The sequence below is a fragment of the Acomys minous genome (assembly GCF_964271855.1).
Source record: "Acomys minous genome assembly, chromosome: 4".
Lineage (NCBI taxonomy): Eukaryota > Metazoa > Chordata > Mammalia > Rodentia > Muridae > Acomys > Acomys minous.
The window spans coordinates 131758972-131777340 of NC_140486.1; the positions used below are offsets into that span (position 1 = coordinate 131758972).

At 47.1% G+C, this 18369-nt stretch overlaps 2 protein-coding genes across 4 annotated transcripts in view; one reads left to right on the forward strand and one right to left on the reverse strand.

Annotated features, from left to right (window-relative positions):
- Positions 1-3076, forward strand: part of LOC311596450 (uncharacterized protein) — a 134389-nt gene extending 131313 nt beyond the window's left edge. Inside the window, exon 6 of the mRNA XM_084779920.1 lies at positions 2925-3076. Coding sequence (XP_084636046.1) covers positions 2925-3066 — 142 coding nt within the window. The 3' untranslated portion in view covers positions 3067-3076. The remainder of the gene's footprint in view (positions 1-2924) is intronic.
- A 33-nt stretch (positions 3077-3109) lies between these two features.
- Positions 3110-11347, reverse strand: LOC311596447 (myosin regulatory light chain RLC-A). 3 transcript variants are annotated; one of them, XM_084779915.1, is made up of 5 exons: positions 11194-11333; positions 9107-9289; positions 5852-6050; positions 5320-5481; positions 3110-3607 (listed from the first exon to the last, which is right to left on the reverse strand). In XM_084779915.1, exons 3-5 carry the CDS (start codon positions 6033-6035, stop codon positions 3435-3437), a joined length of 519 nt encoding a protein of 172 aa, XP_084636041.1. In that variant the 5' UTR covers positions 6036-6050; positions 9107-9289; positions 11194-11333; the 3' UTR covers positions 3110-3434. The 3 variants fall into 3 exon arrangements, with proteins under 3 accessions (XP_084636041.1, XP_084636040.1, XP_084636039.1); XM_084779914.1 differs by lacking the exon at positions 9107-9289 and having other exon boundaries at positions 11194-11347; XM_084779913.1 differs by lacking the exons at positions 9107-9289; positions 11194-11333 and adding an exon at positions 7044-7180.
- Positions 11348-18369: the final 7022 nt, after the last annotated feature.

Here is an 18369-nt window from a genome sequence, read left to right on the forward strand (position 1 = left end):
TTACAACACAAAAACATCCTAGAGGCCAGCAGGACCAAGCCTGACTGAGTTAGATTCTCAGGACCCACAAAGAGAACCAACTTGTGCAAGTTGTCCTCTGAGCTCCACACACAGATAAAATGTAAAATAAAATAACTCCCAAAATAAATTGAGAGTGGCTCTAAGTCAGCGCCTGAAAATCTGGTACTGGTATTGAGTAGGTCAGAGGTGGAAAATAATTTGTTTTTCATATGCACCAGATAATGCTGATGGTATTTCTAGTCATGAGTATTCTTTTCCTTTGATACCATCTGTCCTTAAGAGTCGCTGCTTAAATATTTATGTTTCTTATAAGATTCTGGCTCTTCAACAGTTTGTTGCAGGACTCTTCCAAGTCTATGACCACTTCCTAAATCCCCACCCTAGGCAATGTAAGGTCAGTGACTGAGCAGGAGGTGGTGGCACATGCCTTTAATCCCGGCATCCCAGTGGCACAGAAACAGGCAAGCTTAACACAGCAAAAGCCCCTCTAAAAAATAGAGTGCAGCTGGGGAAGTGTGTCAGTGGCTGAGACGCTATGCAAGATAGATGGCCCAAGTTAGAATTCCCAGCACTTAGGTAAGGGCCAGGCTCCCCCTGCCCCCCTAATATACAAGACTTCCTCTCGAAGGATCATGTAAGGGCCCCCCCCATACAAGACTTCATCTCTAAGGACCATGTAAGAGTCAGGCTCCGCCTCCTTCCATATACAAGACTTCATCTCTAAGGACCATGTAAGAGCCAGGCCCCCCATCCCCACCCCCCCACAAGACTTCATCTCTAAGTAGAGGCCCCTTGAGCCTTGCCTTCCCTTCAGGATTCTTTCAGGAACCCATTAGCGAGCGAAACAAGAATAAGTACAATTTGAGTATCTGCTGCATTCACACCTTCCTTTTTCATGTTTCTAACTTTTGTAGCAAACTTGGAAGAATTCTCATTTCAGATGAGGAAGATGGCATTTTAAAACAACCTAGCCACAGATCTACTTGGGTACCGGGTGGAATTTATTCAAGCACACCCACCTTCAGATAAATGCTGCTTTTAATCGTAAGATGCCATCATGAACAGCATTACTTCATTTTATAAATGAACAAATAGGTCAGCAAAGATTAAGCAGCTTGCCCAAGGCCATAATGTGGTGGTGTAGCAAAGCTGGGACTTAAAAATGGCAGGACAGGTTTAATCCCAGTGCTAGGGAGACAAAGGCAGGCCAGGAGGGCAGGCCACCTGAGTTAAGCCTGGTCTACAGAGTGAGTTTCCAGAAAACCAAAGAACCCCTGGAAAAGGAAGGAAAACGAGAGAGAAGACAGGAAAAAATGCAGGTCTGCCAGGGCCCTTAAACTTCAGCATTATTCACTGTATTTTCTCATTATGGTTTCTCCGTTCAAAACTATCTAGCTGCTGAGGCATGCCAAATCTAGTGGGCTCCTTTAAACTTCTCTACACCTGTCTCTGACCTGATAGAACCTTACTCCCTCCTCCCATGCGTCTCTAGTCAGTGTCTACCAGATCCTTAAACTCCTGTTGGTCCTCACTCTCCTCACACTTGGGTCCCTTCTCAGAGTCGGCTTCCACTTCTGTGCAGCACACTCACTTCCTGGCGTTAGTCTTGGGTTCCTTGATCACATTCAATTTGGGCACTTGGGTCCCAAGCGCAACATAACCATAAGCAGGTGGGCGTGCGCTTCACGCTGTTTTACTGGGATTTTAATCTGGATGGCTCCGAGGTCCTTAACATCACGAAAACCTTGGAGACAGGCTTTCAAGCCACTAGAGGAGATTGTTACAGCTTTTTATTGGCAGCTATTCTTGCTTGAGCAAAGCCAGGCTATTAGGCAGAGAATCCTACTAGCAAATTAAGAGACTTATTTCATTCAGGGTTGACCATCTATTGTTCCTAACAGCTATTTAAAGGGTTGCCCAGATGGAAATAGATGTTAGGAGAGATTTTAGTAGAACAATTTTTTCTCTGTAATGGAAATAATTTTACTCCTCATTGAAGATTTGTTAGCAAAGCAGACATGATAGGTTTGGGTTTTTACCCCGCTTCAGTGGAAATGGAAATAAACCAACAAGACTCTGAAAAAAGTATTTGGCTTAAAACTCTAAGTGGAATTCAGGCAGCAAATTAGGCCGACTTCTGTGATTCCAATCTTGAAGGAGGCAAAGAGCAGTTGTCACTCACCCCATTCTCAGGGCAGGCTTTCCTAGGGTGAAGCTCCAGCTCCCTAACTGGCTGTTTAAAAGCATTCCGTAATTGTTTATCCAGTGAGGCAATGGTTTCCTTCAAGGAAAGTCTTGTCAATTAGCATAAAACTCCAAGCTTGAAGCAACCCTAGCCCCACATTTCAAACCTTTTTAATTAAACTTAGGACTTTACGGAACATTAGAAACTAAACAGAACAAAAGTGTTTTTCACTCACTCCCTGATAAACACAGCAACAGTTCTGAATTTTCACAAATAACACGAGCTATTTTTAGGATCGAAACAATGACCTCACTTTCCCAGGCATGTAGCCACAGCTGTTCCGACTGTGGGTAGGTCAGGAATGTCTAAAATGCACACATGGACTCCTGACGAATTTCGGCATCAACATGGACTTTCACTAGGGGCTGCTATAACAAGGGAAGCCGTGTACAACAAATACCATGTGTATTTCCAGCAGCTGGAACTACAGCACGGAAGTCCGTCTTTCTGTTGAAAGCATTCCATAGACCCTTTAGAGCCGGAGCAGAGTTTCTAAATAGAACTAATGAAAATTAGTGTATTCGGTGGCCTGGTCTCATTTTAGGTGGCAAGAAGTAATGTACAGAAGTTTAAAGTGAGAAGAGATGGCACAAGAGCGGTAACCTCTGGTATCTTAAGCTAGTCAAGTGATCACAATTCTGCCGGAACTATTTTCCAGGTTGGAAGACAAAGCTTTCCTCCTGGGATGGAGCAGCAAACAGGGGCAGAGGGAACCGATGCTTTGTAAGGCCGCAGGACGCTGGAAGGAAGAACGCGAGCCAAGCCTGAGGGCGCGTCCATCATCTACCCTGTGTGAATGACGCGAGTAAAGCTGTGAGTGAGAAATAAGTTTAAACAACTATGTATTTTATCACAAAGTTTAATTATTATTCAGAAAAAATTGAGTGGATAACTTTCTCTGAAAAAATATATTGACTCTGTGTGGGCTACAGTTATTACACAGGAGGGACAAGGCTGTCTGTAAATGACCTTCCTTTCTAGTCGGGTAATGACAGAAAGTCCCATTTCCAGTCTGATCATAAAGGTACATAAGGCCCAGAGTGGCTGAGAATAAATACAAAACAAGGCAAAAAGCAGTAAAGCTAGGGCATGCCACGGGTTCTAGGAGAGGAATCTCAGAAACACCCCAAGTGGCAACAGGGAACACTGGGCTGGAATCTGGGCGGCCTCAGTCGTCCTTGTCCTTGGCGCCGTGCTTGAGGATGCGCGTGAACTCGATGTAGTTGAAGTTGCCCTTCTTGTCGATGGGGGCCTCCCTGTAGAGCTCGTCCACCTCCTCGTCTGTGAAGCGGTCGCCCATGGTGGTCAGCAGCTCCCTCAGGTAGTCCTCCTGGATGGTGCCTGGACAGGAAGAACTGAGGTCAGAACACCCACGCTCAGGCGCAGCACGGTGTTTCCACCGCTACGGACACCCTGGTAGAGACAACCAGACTGTGGCATTACTGTGCTCTGTCTGTCTGTCTGTCTGTCTGCCTGTCTGTCTGTCTGTCCGCTCCACTCCTTTTTGTAGCTTGGTCATCACACAAGGCCAAACCTACTGTTCAGGCCAATGTAGCAGGTACAGCAGTCTAACTGCCACCTGATGTCATTTTCACAAATTACCTTAGAAAACAATGTCACCACTTACAGAGCAGAAGCAGGACCCCGTGTCAGCCCTGATTTCTCTTCCAGCACTGGACATTTCAAAGTAACTTGTATGCACCCTTAATATACCATAGGTGGGAAATGAGGGAAACACAGAGGTTTAACCACAATGCAGAAAAGACTGAGGACTTCCTGGTCTGTGAAATGAATTCACTAAGAGTACATTTCACACAAAGTGAGCTCAACAACAAAGTAAAATTAGAAAAGAAATGCCAATCCTGCGTTTTTAACAAAGGTCCCTAAAATCTTAGAAGTGTAGCTCTGTAGAACTAATTTCTAACGCCAGCCAGGTCACTTGGTTGGCACAGAAGTTAAGTGTGACCGGCAGTAAGCATACAACTAAAATAGACCAACCACGCATTCAGGAGATAGACAAGATTTTAAAAAAAAACTTTGGTACATTGAAAGAAAGAAAAGGCTTATTGCTTTTGGGAGCCCAGAAAAAAATTCTACAAAAATCACACTCACATGTACTGTGTGTGCCTCTCTTGTGGTTGAGGGCCATTATGTGGCCATCAGAAGATGGCCGTTCTGTGGGGGTCCTGAATGCTAGAGTGAGACCACGCTTGCGTCAGCTGCCTGACGGCCAGTCCAGTCAAGACTAGGCAAGCAGACCGTGTCTTCCTGCTCTGCACACACCTGCTGAGCCACGAGGCAGAGATCTTGGAAAACATGCTTTTTCTTCCACTTCTGCCGAGGCCTGGGCAGTCCTATGTTGACGCCTTTGTCTTTTTTTTTTTTTTTTTGGTTTTTTGAGACAGGGTTTCGCTTTTGTCTTTTGGGAGACTTTCTTACTCGGTAGCCCAAACCCCTGATTCCCAACCCAGCCTCCTGAATGCCAGGCTCACAGCCTGCAGCGCGCAGCCCACGCTCTGCTCAGGGTCAGCTGTACGCCAGGCAGCAAGCACTAAGTAGGCCATCTCGTTTCCTCGCCTGTTCCTCTAACAGCCCTGTGAGACGGTCATATAATTACAAAAAAAAAAAAAAGCACCTCACCACAGGAACCTGCCTCGAGTGACACAGCTACTGCATAGCACCAGAGGAATGTGAGACTAGGCTCCCCAGTCCAGAGTGTAAGCTCTCCTCAGCACACTTCCTGTGCTGTGGTCCACAGCGGCTTATGAAGTTGCTCTGGTCAGTCACTCATTTAACAGTACAGATAGCCAGGACCTTGGGGAATTCACTTTTAAGTAAGAGAGTAAACATGTTTCCAAAGAGGTTTCAAATGTAACCAATGAACCTCTGAAAACTACCAATAGTTAAGGGAGGGGGAAGGCCAGTGGTGAGCACAGCAAAAGAAAGCTGCCAAGAAAACCTTCTCCAAAAAGTGCTGACTCACCACATTTTAGTTACTATATACTCTGTCACATACCTAAAACATCTGTGTGATTAGGTTACGCCTGACTTACCAATCGCTTCCTCGTCAAAGCAAGCGAAGGCGTTTCTGATGACATCCTCAGGGTCTGTGCCGTTCAACTTCTCTCCAAACATGGTGAGGAACATGGTGAAGTTGATGGGGCCCGGGGCCTCGTTCATCATGGCGTCCAGGTATTCATCGGTTGGATTTTTTCCTAAATAAAAGGAGCTGTATTTGTCATCACACTAGGAAATATACCAACTATTAAATGCAGGAATCAAGATTGTGACCTGGGGGAACAGTCCGGAGATGACGTAATGTGTCCTATTCCAGTGAGGCGCGAAGATCATTAGTGCTGCTTTATAATCAGCATCTCTTACTTTTTCAAACTCCAACCACACTCATGCACAAACACACACAGCCCTCCAGTCCAGTCCTGAGACAGGCACAGGAATCTGCATGCGCCCCGGTGGGAAACACTGTTTCAAAATTAGTCACTTAGACTAGCTTCATAGAGCCTTAAGAATCATGAAAAACATTAAGGAAATTCTACCCAAAATATCAACATTACAAGCAGACATTACCCATTGAAGCCAGCATGTCGTGCAAGTCCTCTTTGTCGATGAAGCCGTCCCGGTTCTGGTCGATCATGTTGAAGGCCTCTTTGAACTCCTGGATCTGGGACTGGTCAAACATGGCGAACACATTGGATGTTGCCCGCTGAGGGCGCTTCTTGGTGGTCTTGGTCTTTGCCCTTTTGCTCGACATGGTGGCGATTAAATCCTAATTAAGAAAGAATTCAAGGAAAATGAAATCAGCGTCTATGATTACTAAGTATGAATCACAACAGCGATTAACAAGGACTATCGGTCTGAGGTACTCAGGCAGTGGATGTTTCAGAGCGGTAACAGAACTGGGCTCTAGCTATGCAGAACCATCACCCCAACAAACCGAACTGAAGGGGAGTGAACCCTGAGTTCACTCATTCTTAAAGCTGGAAGATTTTTTTTTAAGGACCAACACATTTCCAGTCCCAGCCAACATGAAGTCAAAGCTCACAGCACATTAGCGCACTCCACATTCCTACCATAAAGGCTAACGACGTCAGACAAGAGAAGCCAAGGAGAGAGGGGGGGGGAGAGAGAGAGAGAGAGAGAGAGAGAGAGAGAGAGAGAGAGAGTGTGTGTGTGTGTGTGTGTGTGTGTGTGTGTGTGTGTGTGTGTGTTGGGGGCACTCACATGCAGTTCTTATACATGAGCACTACAGGGTTGCTAGGAAACACCAACATCTTCAAAGGCCCATCCTCTATAGCTCACACATAAATTAGCCAGTCCATTCTGTCAGAGAAAGAAAAGCAAGGAAGTGGCAAGGCTGAAACAGCACAGATCTTCCCTCAACTGACAAGGGAACATCATCAACATCCAGGTAACATTTCAGACTACACCCTCCCTTCTGGGGTCCATGAAGCTCAAGAACATTTTGCTACAAGGCTACCGTAAAAGCTTAGAAACTGAAGTTCACGCACAAGAATCACGCCGTCATCAGCCCACACCTGTTCTGTGAACTATAGCTGTACCCAACCACTGGATGTAACTAAGGCTTCTCTTTGACATCAGAGCACAAGTGTAAAGCGACTTCATCTAAGACCACCTTAAGATCATAGGTACTATCTTTGCTCTCTAATAAACACATCCCTCTAAAACTTAAAAAGAACATCTAATACATAAATGTTTGAAGTGGAAAGTCCCAGGTATCGATAGTAAAGCTGCAGCATACCATTCTGCAGAGTGAGGTGGCGACGACAGCCTGCGACGTGCTGCTGACTGCAGGACTAGGACGATGCTGAGTTATATTCTCCCAGAGGGCTAAAACAGGCACCACTGACTTCACTCTCTGACCAAGACAACAGTTTTAAAGCTTACGTTCTGAAAACAACATTTAGCCATGATGCAGCAGAGCACCATGCCCTTGCTCTAAAAATAAGTCTGTGGACTGCAAAGAATGAACCGCTACCTAGATTCCAGTACCCAAAGTGACCCTTAGAATGTTTCCTGAGTTAAAAAAAAGCTATTTCTTACATTCTTTCCTTGATTACAACACATCAACAAGAATGGAAATAATTAGAAACGCCCTGTACCCATTACTTATGATCTAAATCTGATTTCAGATTTAGTAGGAAATCTTAAAAGGATAGTCAGTTACAACTCCAGCTATCTACCACAGCGGCAGAGTTAGGAAGAACAGTGGAATGCCTCTGGAAAGACGCCATGCACAGCCCAGCAATTATATATTCTCAAATTTCCTACTTTAATCCTTCAGACACCCTTTCATAGCTGTTGAAACCATTCATGATTGTGTATTTTCAATCTGTCACACGTTGGGAGCTGTACATCTCCTACTACACAGAGTTGCAGTCTTCCCTTCCGACCTAGAGGGTTGAAGCACAACTGTACGGAGAATATCATCATGTCTCAACATGTACTCAAGAACTTGCAGAGAGCGTTGAGACCAACGAGTGGCACATATTTACTAATCCACATCTCAGCAATTTAAGCACAGCACCTTCGGAAGTCAAAAATGATTTCAAACCAGCCTGTTTTGTATGACATTGTTTTCCTTCCCCCAATGACACAGGAATGTCAGTTATTTGAAAAACTGATGAGAATCACAAATCAAATGGCTGATAAAGGTGAATTTTTAATCTCACATAAAACTAAACGTGATGGGGGTTCTCTTAAAAATTCTTTTATAAAAATGCTCAACATGTTAAAAGTAACATGGAGTTTTTAAGAGTATATTTTCTATTATTTAAATCATGCATTTAAAAATTAGTAAATGCATTTTCAAACAGCTGAAAAGATTTTTTGGTGTTTCATTTAACATCAACAATAGCTTCAGACAGAATTTTAGCTCATTCCATGCTTAATTCAATTGTATTAGGACCAGCTAATTATATTAATGGCTATGAAATGTTATTACCATTGGATACTAGTCGAAAGTTAAAAAATGTAAAGCACATATGTAACGTGTCTTAAAGAAGTTAAGATGCAATGACTGGTTCAACTTACGAAACGAGCTACATATTTCCCATTCCAGAGGTATGACTCTCAAGTTAAAACAATCAGAAAAATAGCGGAAAAAATGCAGTGGGAGTGGTGGTGAATGCCTTTAATCCTCACTGGGGGGCAGTGGGATCTCTGTTCAGTTCAGCCAAGGATACACAGTGAGACCCTACCTCAAAAACAGACAGACAGGAAGAAAACAGACTCATCAGGTGGCATTACTATAAGACCAGAGGGGAAGCTAGCAACCCAATGTGTAGCTCTCCCTCAGCCTGGGTCGTTGGCTACCTGTCCTGGGGACAACGGAGCAGAAGCAACGAAGGATTCGGATGGCCCGTGAGTAATGAAATGAGAAATGACCTTCCGGGACCACCTTTAGCTGCTTAACTTTATTTGGGATGAACAAAGGCTATACAGCTATTGGGGAGTGGGGTTGGGGGGGTCCTAGGGTACGTGGGCTCTACTGGATGGGGCTGGGCATGCCAGGAATGCTGTATTTGCACTAGGATCCAGTCATATGGATCCAAATTATCCTATGGGGGAGAGGGTAGAGCTAGCAGGGAACTGTGCCAAAGCTCATATTCCAAATATGGTTAGAGACATCTGGGCCTAAGGACACTCTCTGATGAGGTCAGGCAGAGTAGGAGGCTCTGCTGGGGGAAGGGAGTCCTCCATGTAGCGTCAAGCCCAGAGAGGCTTTGCAGACTGAAGGACTACAACCTCAAACCACCCAGCCCTGCAACACCAACAGTTATCACTCGGAAGTCACAAACTAACTTTATCATCGAGACTCAGCTCTTCATCTCAATTCAAGTAGTCAGCTCTGTTGGAATCCGAGGGTGTAATGTTGAGCACGTTACGCCTTGGGCCTCAAACGTTTCAAGATGAGACTGATTCACAAGCTTATCTCCCAGCACAGAACCCCGGAGCTGGTCAGCCATGGGATGGTCAAGTACACATCTACACAAAGCAAAGAAGTTGTTTCCTTTCTCATACAAGCATGGTTGGAACACACTTGGGTAAAGGGGCATGGGGAGACCGGGGCTGTGACCTCAAAGAGACAACCTTTGATAGTGGTAGCATCCTGTTTGCCGTGGCTCTAAAAAGGTGAGGCTGTAAAACGTAATACTCATGTTAGTTTCAAAAGTTAGAGCAAAATAAAACTGCAAATATTTTACAGTCATTTTAACTTAGGGTGTGTGGAAGACCTCACTTCGGAAGGCTTTGTGAAAGATCTTTGGCTTGAAACTTGAAAAGCAAGAAGATTTGCAGACTGGCCCTTCTGAAGAACACACGAAAGCTTCACAGCATCAGAAAGAGGACAGTCAGACGTACTCAGGGTGAGTTCTGTTTGCAGATGGCAAGAATAACCTCGTTTTAAACCAAGTGCTGCACCAGTGACTCCTCCAGTGTGGGCTGTTTGTCTTACAGCTCTGCCTCACATATGCCAGGTAAGCACTCTGCTTACACTGAGCTACATTCCTGGCCAAGCAGTTTGCTATGGAGACACAGGGAGAATAAAGGCTGAGATACTCAAAGAGGCTTTTTACACACACCAAGGGCAACTGGACTTTACAGAATCTTTAGAAATGTGTCATTTATAGAAACTATGGTACCTAAATTTTGAAAAAGCTAAAGCTGCGTGTGGCAGCTCATAACTGGGTCTATAATCTTAGCACCTGAAGCAAGAAGGACACCTCTAGACCCAGGCCAGCATGGACTATAAGGAGACCCTATCCAAAATGACACCCACCCAGCCACCAGCAAAGCACCTGTGAGACCTTGGAAGTAGGGCTGATCATAGTACGACATACATGAGACTGCCTACGTTAATGGGAGGAGCTCACACTCCTAAACCTGTGAAACACGTAAAGGCCAGAAATTCTTCAACAGAACATCCACACTAAGCCCACACAGGAAATACCCTTTAAGGAAAACCTCTCTTTAAAGCTGGAAATGCATCCTTTGGGAACCGCCCATCCCAGAACCTCTGGGGAGCTAGCACCTAGGTAGGTGCTCCACCTACTTCAAAATCCAGATCAAATCTGTCTTCTAATCAGTGCAATTTTTCCCCCAAGATGAGATTTCTTGGGGGTGAGGGAGGCATGTAAATTCAGTTTTTTAAAATATATTTTTAAGATAGTGTTTCAGTCCCAAGGAAAACCAACTTTTCATTTTTTAGGCACACTTCCGGTTGAGAGTTCTCGACAGCCACACCCAAGAGTTCTGAGCACTTTCTAAAAATGTCAATTAGTTCCATGGAGTGACTTGTCAACTACGCCTCACTTTTGAGGATAAAATGCTTTTCTATTTAATCCTCATCAAGGGCCATCCAGAAAAAAAATGCCAGCAATTTTAGTATAGATTCGCTTTCTTCACCTTTAGACATAAACTGCATTTAAGAAGTTAAAATCGTAAACTCTGTCTAAAGACCTAGCAATATATTTTATACACCTATTCAACAACTCTAACTAAAACACTCCTCTATAGAGTCAGTCCACTTAGTCCCCTCGAGAGGCAAACGAAACCCCACTGTCCCCTCTGTTTAAATATCAGTTAAATAAAAGTTCTAGTCAGAGGAGGGCACACTGAGCTGCAGATGTGAGTGGGTTCTCCCTACTCCACGCAGCCGCCCGGCTGCCAACCACACTGCAGACGGTGGCCGTGCTACGGGTTTATCTGCAAACGCTCTCGACTCTCTCTCAAGTTTACATTAGCAACCACACACAGTTCCGGGGTCACCACGGTGGGGCTCCGGGTTCGCGGGTCGTCAGTCGCCCAGGCGTGCACCCACCGGCCCCCGCCACCCCGCGGGGACACCTCCCCGGGACGGCCGCACACGCCCCGCCGCCAGCACCACTCACCTGGCTCAGCCGCGACAACCGACTGTCTCCGCGAAGCTCCGCCGGCCGCCCTCACCCACTCACTCAGGTTCCCGCTGCCCGAGAACGGCCACTTCCGGTCTCCGCCAGCAAACCGGAAGGAAGCTGAGCCACCATTCCCCGCCGCCTGCGTGGGCCCGGCGCGGACGGGAGGGGACGTCGGGGAGGGCGGCGGAGCAGCTGGCGGGCGCGGGGCACCGACGGGCGAGGACGGAGCGAGGAGCTCAGAACTCAGGGCGCGCGCAGAGGATCTCTAGGTCCAGCTGCTGCCTCTTCGTCTCTTCCGCGTCCCTCTTTGCGGTGTGACTCCGCTCCCCCCCCCCAGGCTGATGGTTGCGTCCATGCCGTGGCTCGCCTTCGCCGGCATTCCAGAGCTCGGCGGGAGGCGGGCACCCCGGGTCTAAGTCCATTTAGGGGCATCGCGGAGGGACGCCGCGGGCCTCACGTGACCGGCCCCGCCCCCGGCCGCCCCGGCGCGGCTGGAGTGCGCGTCCAGAGCCAGGTCAGCTCTCAGGGTCTTGCTCATCCCGGGAGGGCGTGTGCCAGCGGATTGAAAATATGAAGTGGCCTTTTATGGAGTTCCTCACTCTTCCCACGCGGGAGGAAACACTGAAGTTTCAGGGCCCCGCTGGGTCTTTGGTCCAGATAGAGTTCATGAATTCAATATCGATTGCTCCTTCCAAGAGTGTTCCCTGGAACTTCCTGCTACAGTCCCGTTGGCACCGATGGCGACCCTTGCCTGCCCCTCCTATTGCCCGAGGGTGACTTGGTGGAATGGAATAAAGCGCTGGACCTGTTGACGCCTCAGGTGTCCTTGCGTGGGTCAGCTGCTAACAATTGTTCTAGTTAAAGGAAACGAGCAGGCCTCCTGGTCCCGTCACCCCTGCTCGGAATCCTGGGAAGGCTGTAGTTTTTGGTCACCTCGGGTCTAGAAACAGATCAAGATCCTGGCGAGACCTGCGCAGTTCTAGAGTTCCATCTTCATCTTCAAAGCTCTGTGTCTCTTGACTCAAAAAAAAAAAAAAAGTTTTCTAAAGGATTCGTGTTAAATATCCCTAAGAACGGTGGTTTTCTTCAAGGAACAAGAAGCAGTCGTTCTATTACTTAGTGATTAAAATTAACTCAAAGGTAAAGCTATTTGACAGAAAAAAAATTTTTTTTGCCCTAATCTATAGGTGTAGGAAACAAAATTTCCCTCCCTCCTTTGAGAGCATAAAACCCTTAGAGTGCTAATTAAAATACAAACAGGTGCGGACATTTGTATCTCCAGCTCTCTGAATCTAGGTCTGTCTAGAGCAGGTCTTGGAAGTCAGGGAATTAGGGGGTCCAACATGCCCTTTAGAGAAGATTGGGGACACAGCTGGTGACAGGGCTCAGCACGCAGAGGCAGTGTGGGTTCTCGGAGTTCGCTTGCTGAGGCCGCGTGGCTCCTGCCGTAAACCAGGCCTTCCACCAGGGGGCGGCCTGTCACCCTAGGAAGCTCAGGCCTTCCCGACTCCGGTCCTACGCGGATAATGCGCCGGGCAGAGCCTGGTTCCTTCTCTAGGAATCGCCCTTGTGTCCTCCTCAAGTCAGTCACTAGGTATTAAACTGGTAAACTGTGGTAGGGCTGTGGTTTTCAACTTTAAAAATGCACAGTCGCCGCTCTGGGATTGGGCTGTCTGTGGGCTGGACAGAAAGGGTGGAGAGTTAGGGGGACAGATATGAACAGGTTACAGAAGAGCAAACAAACCCACCTGGGCCTAGTGGAAGGTCACCGGCCACAGAGGTCAACTGGGTTGATTCTAGGGCTTAGTGGAGGACAGAAAGGCATGTTGTCCGGAGGGGCAAAGGTTTTTCCGTTCATCCTGTGAACAGAATTTCCACAGAGCTGTGGATATGCCAAGTCGATGTGGAAAAATTAGGTCCTAATATTCCATATACTGCTCTAATATGAACTTTTAATGATTAGGCCACTCCCAAGGCCTCTGGTGCTGCCTGCTGCCCCTGTTCTTCAGGGACTTATGAGAGAGCGTCGTGAAGCAGCAGGTGAGGACCTCCTCCTCACTCCAGGCCTGGTCTCCCGGCTCTGCCCGTGTCTCTCCTTTAGCAAGTCCCTTAGCTGACCTCAGTGTTGTACTCTCTCTTCAGCCTGCCCTACAGGGCTTTGTGATTAAATGAGATCATTTATAATTTCATTTTTCTAAAAGATTTATTTATTTTATATGTAAGGATGTTTTGTCTGCATGTACATCTGCACACCAGAAGAGAGCATTGGATCTCACAGGACCATAGTTATAAACAGGTGTGACCTACTATGTGGGTGCTGGGAATTGAACCCAGGACCTCTGGAAGAGCTGCCAGTGCTCTTAAGTGCTGAGCCATCTCTCCAGCCCCTCATTTATAGCTTTAAAAGAAGACTTTTTTATGTACAGAAGAGTAGCTTTGAAACTGTGTGTATGAGAGAGTATGTGTATGAGTTGTGTGAGTGTATGTGTGCGCTCATGTGTATTGTATGAATGGTGTATGTAGCTCATGGTACAGGTGTGCACACTGTGCGTGGCCATGTGGAAGCCAGAACAAGATATCAGGCGTCTTCGTCTATCAGCCTTTCTCCGTTGCTGGCTGGCTGGCTGGCGAGCCCTTGGCATGTCGCAGCTACAAGTGCCCTTACCTGGTGCGCTGTCTCCCAGCTTCTAGTGGCTTTCAAACTTTGAACTGAGACTTGTAGTAGTAAATTTATATCAGAGCTGGGAAGATGGCTCTGTCCCTGGGACCATCATGGTCGAGGAGAGAGCCACCGTTCACAGCTGCGCACTGACACACACCCACAAAAGAAGTAAAAGCAACAAGATCAAAAGTGACGTGTATCACTAACACCATCTGTGATGTTTGCAAGATTCCTTATCCTCTTAAAAACCTGTATTGATCCACATTGCTGCTATACTTAAAACAAACCACAGGCCAGGCAGCTTAAATAACAAGAATTCATTTTCTACTTTTGGAGGCTGAGAAGTCCAAGGTTAAGGAACTGGCTGGTTGACTTCTTGATGAATCCCTCGTCACCTCAGCCACTTTCTTGTCCCGTCCTCCATGGCAGGGTACTTCCCCTGCTTCCTATGCACCCTGTCTGACGAGAGTCTTACCCTGTAGTCACTCTGAAGTTTTGTTTTGTTTTGATTTTTGTTTTTTGAGTCAGTTTCTCTGTGTAGTCCTAGCTGTCCTGGACTCGATTTGTAGCACAGGTTGGCCTCGAACTCACAGAGATCCACCTGCCTCTGCCCCCCCCCCAAAGCGCTGGGATTAAAGACATGCACCCCTGCAGCCAGCATAGACCTTTATTACCTCCTGGGGGTCCTCTCTCAAAATAACACCCAAGTCCCACAAAAATGGGAGATTGTGTTCCACCATCCTGTGGTTCGCAATAACCAGGGGTAAGAAATTTGGATTTTCCCTCTGAAGGATCGTTTGTTAATGTCCTTTGGGATCTTTATAAGCAGAGGGCTGCAACAGGGATGCAGAGAGTAGAGGTCTGGGATGCTGCCAGGAGGGCTCGGACTGAGAAAACACTACACTAGTGATGTGGGGCACTCAGTACTGTAGGAACCAGGCCCGACTGGGCTGCCTGCCTGTCTTGCTGTTTCATGTTGTTTCTAGCAGCTTCCACGTCTGTGTTTATCTTGGTTAGCTAGTCGTGTTCACTGCTCTGAGAACGCACCCCTCCCTTCCTCGAGACTGTTCCTCCTGTGTGCGATTACCTCTTGAGGGATTTCACCTGGGAGGAGGAGTCCTGTTTGGCTGCCTATAAGCAGGCTCTTTGGAACTCTGGAAGAATAATAAACCGCTGCCGCGGCTGCTGCTGCAGCTGCTGCTCTCTTAGAATGAAGGACTCGCTGTGTTATTGTGTGTGTGTGTGCGCATGTATGTGTGAGCACACGCACGCGTGTGCATGAGTTAAATCCGCAGTCCCTCGCCCTCGACTCCAATGATTATTTGGGGGTACTGTGAGCACCAAATGACAGTATTTACCATTCCTTCCTCAGAGTAAGACATTTGTTTTCTGAGGTCAGGGATAAGAGAAAAAAGGAGCTCATAGTTACTGTGTGCCCGGCATATGTCAGGTGTTTGTGTAACACTTTGTTCTTAGCACAGTCCCATGAGGCAGCCATTGCCGTTTGCTTTTCTCACATAAACTGAGACTCAGGGTACTTCAGTTATTTGTACAGGTTATCCTAAGAGTCATACAAAAGCCAAAAGTGTAACTTATGTCTTTGATTTTGTAGAGGTAGGAGAGAAGGGAGCGTGGGGCCAATATTTATGAGTATCAGAAAATATTTGGGCCGGGCGTGGTGGCGCACGCCTTTAATCCCAGCACTTGGGAGGCAGAGGCGGGCAGATCGCTGTGAGTTCGAGGCCAGCCTGGACTACAAAGTGAGTCCAGGACAGTCAAGGCTACACAGGGAAACCCTGTCTCGAAAAAAACCAAAAAAAAAAACCAAAAAAAAAAAAAGAAAATATTTGGTAAGCCGGGTGTTGTGCACGCCTTTAATTCCAGCACTTGGGAGGCAGAGGCAGGCGGGTCGCTGTGAGTTCGAGGCCAGCCTGGTCTACAAAGTGAGTCCAGGACAGCCACGGGTAACACAGAGAGACCCTGTCTCAAAAAAAAAAAAAAGAAAAAAAAAAGAAAAAAAGAAAAAAGAAAAAAGAAATCAATAAATAAAAGAAAATATTTGGTAATTGGCTATTTGAGTGCATATAGCTAGTTAGTAGCACACATGAAAGACCCATGTTTTCTGATTTTCTTAAGTGTGTGTGTGTGTGTGTGTGTGTGTGTGTAGAAGGCAGAAGGTAATTTGTAAGAATCAGTTCTCTCCTTTTACCATGTGCATCTCAGGGTGGATTTCCAGTCAGCAGGCTTGGTGCAAGACTTAGCTACTTACCTGGCTCGATCACTTCTGGTTTTTGTCACATGTAAGAAACCATTGCCTGTTGAGAAATATGCGCTTACACTCTTCTTTGTTTGCTTGTGTTTTGAGATATGGCCTCATGTAGTCCCAGGCTGGATTCAAACTCCATAAATAGCTGAGGATGACCTTGAATTCCTCCTTCCCCTGAGTGGGGTTCAGCATGTGCCATACGCCTGTTTTTATGCCACTCTGGTAACTGAAATGACGTCATGCAGAACAGGCAAGTGCCATTCAGGCTCTGCTTCCCCAGCCCTTACGTGCGGGGACCAGTGGGTCTGAGCAGGGAAGGAAGGTGGCAACAGCCATGGGTGAAAGAGACCTCAGGTGGTGTGATTCAGTTAGACAGCTTGTTTAAAGGCTACCCAAACCTTTGAGGAGTGGGTAGGGGTTTTCAAGGTGAGTGCACATCATTGGTTGGGGCACTGGGGATGCCTTATTTGCATGAGGAGGAATTTCAGGTGCTGCTCAGACATGACCTTATAAGGGGAGATGAAGTTTAACCTGGCTACCAGGCTACAAGACCTCCTCTGGTGGCCAAGGGTCTGGGCACAGGGCTACATGGCCAGGTCACACAGCCCTGGGGCTGGGAAGAAGCAGTCCTGCTTCCGCCAACCTCAGGACAAGATTTCTAGGGTTTGCACATACCTTGACCCTCTCTTACTCCAGGCTCCCCCGCCACCCAGGGCTCCCCAGCCCCTCAGACAAGCACTGTAGCAACTGAGCTGCACTCCAGCTCTGTCACTTTGGCTTTAACAACATAAATGCTAATTCCTTGTAGATGAGGTCTGTATGATGTAACAATGAGTTAATCTATTAGTGAGGAAGAGAATAGGAGGAGCTCTTGTCTTTTAAATGAAGAGGATGTTTACATAAATTTGTTCAGTAATTAGGTTTAGAGCACCAGAGCTACAATAGACGATAAACAGCGTATTAACATGAATGAAGAATTTCTGGTTTTTAAGTTTAGTCAATATTATTTTCTTTTTAAAATTTTGTATACTTATTTAGTTTATTTTATGTGTGAGTGTTTTGCTTGCATGTATATATGTGTAGCGTGTGCCCTAGAGCTCAGAAGAGGGTGTTGGATCTGCTGGAACTGGAATTGTGAGTGACTGGGCCACCATGTGGGGCCATCGCTGCGTTTTTTTTGCAGAGCAGCAGTTGTTCCCTCTGGAACTGTTGCCTCCTTTAGGGGGGAGCACAGTTCTTTCTTGCCTTACTCTCTGATCCAAGAGAGGCAAGTCAGTCTGTTGGGAGGGAGGGGCTCTCCGCAGCCAGGACTGAGAGATGGTGAACTCGCCATGTACAGGGGTTATGAGTCAGCACGCATCTCCCCCCGCCCCACTTTAACCATTTGCAGAACACCATTCTGTGGCGTTGAATAAGCCATTCCAGCTCATCTCTAGAACTTTCCACCTCCCCCAAACAAAACTGTATACCCATTAAACACCACTCCAGCTCCTGGAGCAGCCCTCCTACGTTCTGTCCCCACGGATCTGTCTCTCGTAGGCTCAGGCCATAGTGGTCTCGCTGGCTCCATCGCCAGCTCTGAAGACAAACACAGGGTAGATGGTGCTGAAAGCTGCTCTGATCTCTTGCTCATCTGTTGGTCCCGGCCTGGCTGCCTCATAGTTCTTTCTTCTCCATCTCTTAGTAGCCCCCAGTTCCTTACCAAATGCCCATTAGATGTCAAGAGCTGTGCTAGATGCCGAGAGTCTTAGAAAAGACCAGCTTCTGGCTGCAGGTAAGTCACAGTACAGGAGACAGAAAGACACACACACTGTTTACATACCATATGATAAATTCCACAGCCTAGTGGAATTGGGGACATTTTTCTGAAAGGGATGACAAGAAGCCCTCAAGGAAAGAAGTGTTCACGGGCGAGGCAGACTGAGAGGACTGAGGCATTAGGTCTCGGAGCTTGGAGAATTGCTGTGGTTGGAACTAAGGGGCAAAGCATAGAAACAGAGAGGGTGGCACTGGGGGAGTGTGCAGGTCCCTAACCTGCGTTAAGGAGGGTAGCTGGGAAAGCGCGGGGGCCCAGGGAGGAGCTAAGGGGAGACGATGGAATGAATTCTGCTTATGCCCATCCTCGGCCCCCAGCTGCAGCCCCGAACCTGCCTGGGCCTTAGAGCTGGTCTGCTGTAGCGCGTCATAGTGGCATGCTTTCTGACAGCGGGTCTTACTGCTGGTGCCTGAGTGGGCCACAGCC